Source organism: Amphimedon queenslandica, unplaced genomic scaffold, assembly GCF_000090795.2.
Source record: "Amphimedon queenslandica unplaced genomic scaffold, v1.1 AMPQUscaffold_2802_Cont25197, whole genome shotgun sequence".
Taxonomy (NCBI): Eukaryota; Metazoa; Porifera; class Demospongiae; order Haplosclerida; family Niphatidae; genus Amphimedon; species Amphimedon queenslandica.
In genome coordinates this window covers 1-1,336 of record NW_003556864.1, presented here as the reverse complement: position 1 = coordinate 1,336, position 1,336 = coordinate 1, and the positions used below count along the sequence as shown (strand labels likewise).

General features: G+C 32.9%; 1 protein-coding gene across 1 annotated transcript; it reads left to right on the top strand.

Annotated features, from left to right (window-relative positions):
* Positions 1-9: 9 nt before the first annotated feature.
* LOC109593120 (uncharacterized) lies at positions 10-1,257 on the top strand (the record flags this gene model as incomplete). The annotated part of the gene is made up of 6 exons (XM_020008350.1): positions 10-187; positions 231-320; positions 394-457; positions 807-873; positions 928-1,039; positions 1,189-1,257. Coding segments are annotated over exons 2-6 (347 nt in total), but the record flags the coding sequence as incomplete, so codon positions are not given.
* Between the last annotated feature and the right edge of the window lie 79 nt (positions 1,258-1,336).

Here is a 1,336-nt window from a genome sequence, read left to right as displayed (position 1 = left end):
GAGTGTTGTCACTCATCTTTATAATAATCATTAATCATCCTGGATATACCACCTTCCTTTAATATACATGTAATCATTATACAGTGAGAGACAAGCACTCTAAAGTGGCTGTAAGGCACACACAGTCTGAAGAGAATCTCAAACTAAACGAGCAGAAATCACTTGAACTAGACGGACTTGTCAACAAGTGAGCATGCAACTCCTTGATAAACTTTCCTCTTATTTTTTAGTTATGAGAGAATTAATGAGAATAAAAGGTCGTCCGTAAACAAGCTAACTGAAGAAATGGAAATGGACAGTTCTATTGTACAGGATGAACAGTAAATCAAGCACGTCTAGTCTCACCTTTATCAATCATCCTTGCATGCATCTCTTGAATCTTACCTTCATTAGAAACAGTTGCGAGGACACTCTGACAGAATTGACTAGTAGATTCAGATCAGCCATCTCATTTTATGTAAAACATGACTTGAGTCTCATGTTTTGTTCATACGATGAAAATTCAGTGATTCCAATCAAAATTTGATTTTTTACAAATTTTTGTCAAAATTGAAAAGTAGATAATTCTCCATTTTTATCAGATGAATGTATATGTTCTTATATTGTGTAGAAAGTTTGAGCTGATTCAATCAAAATTGGATTTTTTTACAAATTTTAAAAATTACTCCAAAGCTGGGTCAAAGTCCCTGTGCTTTAGTGCATGGTCTCGGGCCAAAGTTTCCAAAAATTGAAAAGGAGAGAATTGTCATAGCATAATTTTGTCAGAATCAGATAATGGCATCAAAACAGGTTCAATATTCATGTAGGGTTGTACATCACTTAATGATCAGTTGGAGGACAATAATGAATTAAAGGAGAACTTGAAGCTAAAATGTACAAGATATTTTCACTGTGTTATTATTATTATTGTGCAATAATTACATTTAGTTGCTGAGAGACTGGTGAAATTAGCTGATCTTAAAGAAAAGCTAAGTAATGATGGTACTACAGTATCTGATGATTTGAATATCATTGATGAAGAATCTCAAGCATTAACACTGTAAGTTTATGTGAGTTTGTTTGTAGAATAGGCTCTATCTACTATTCTTGATTAATGTGCATGTACTTTTAAGACTGCATGATGTATAATAGATCAAATATGAAGCTGCAAAATGAAGCTCAAGAATGTTATTTACTTTTGTCATGTAGGGACATGTGGAGGAAGAACATCGAGTCAAATGAGAAAGTAAAAGAATGCAAAATGAAGAAAAGATTATTGTAAGTAGCTAATATCAAGAGTTCATATGATGGTAAATGTACACTCAATCACTCTCTCTCTCTTTTATAGGTTGGAAAC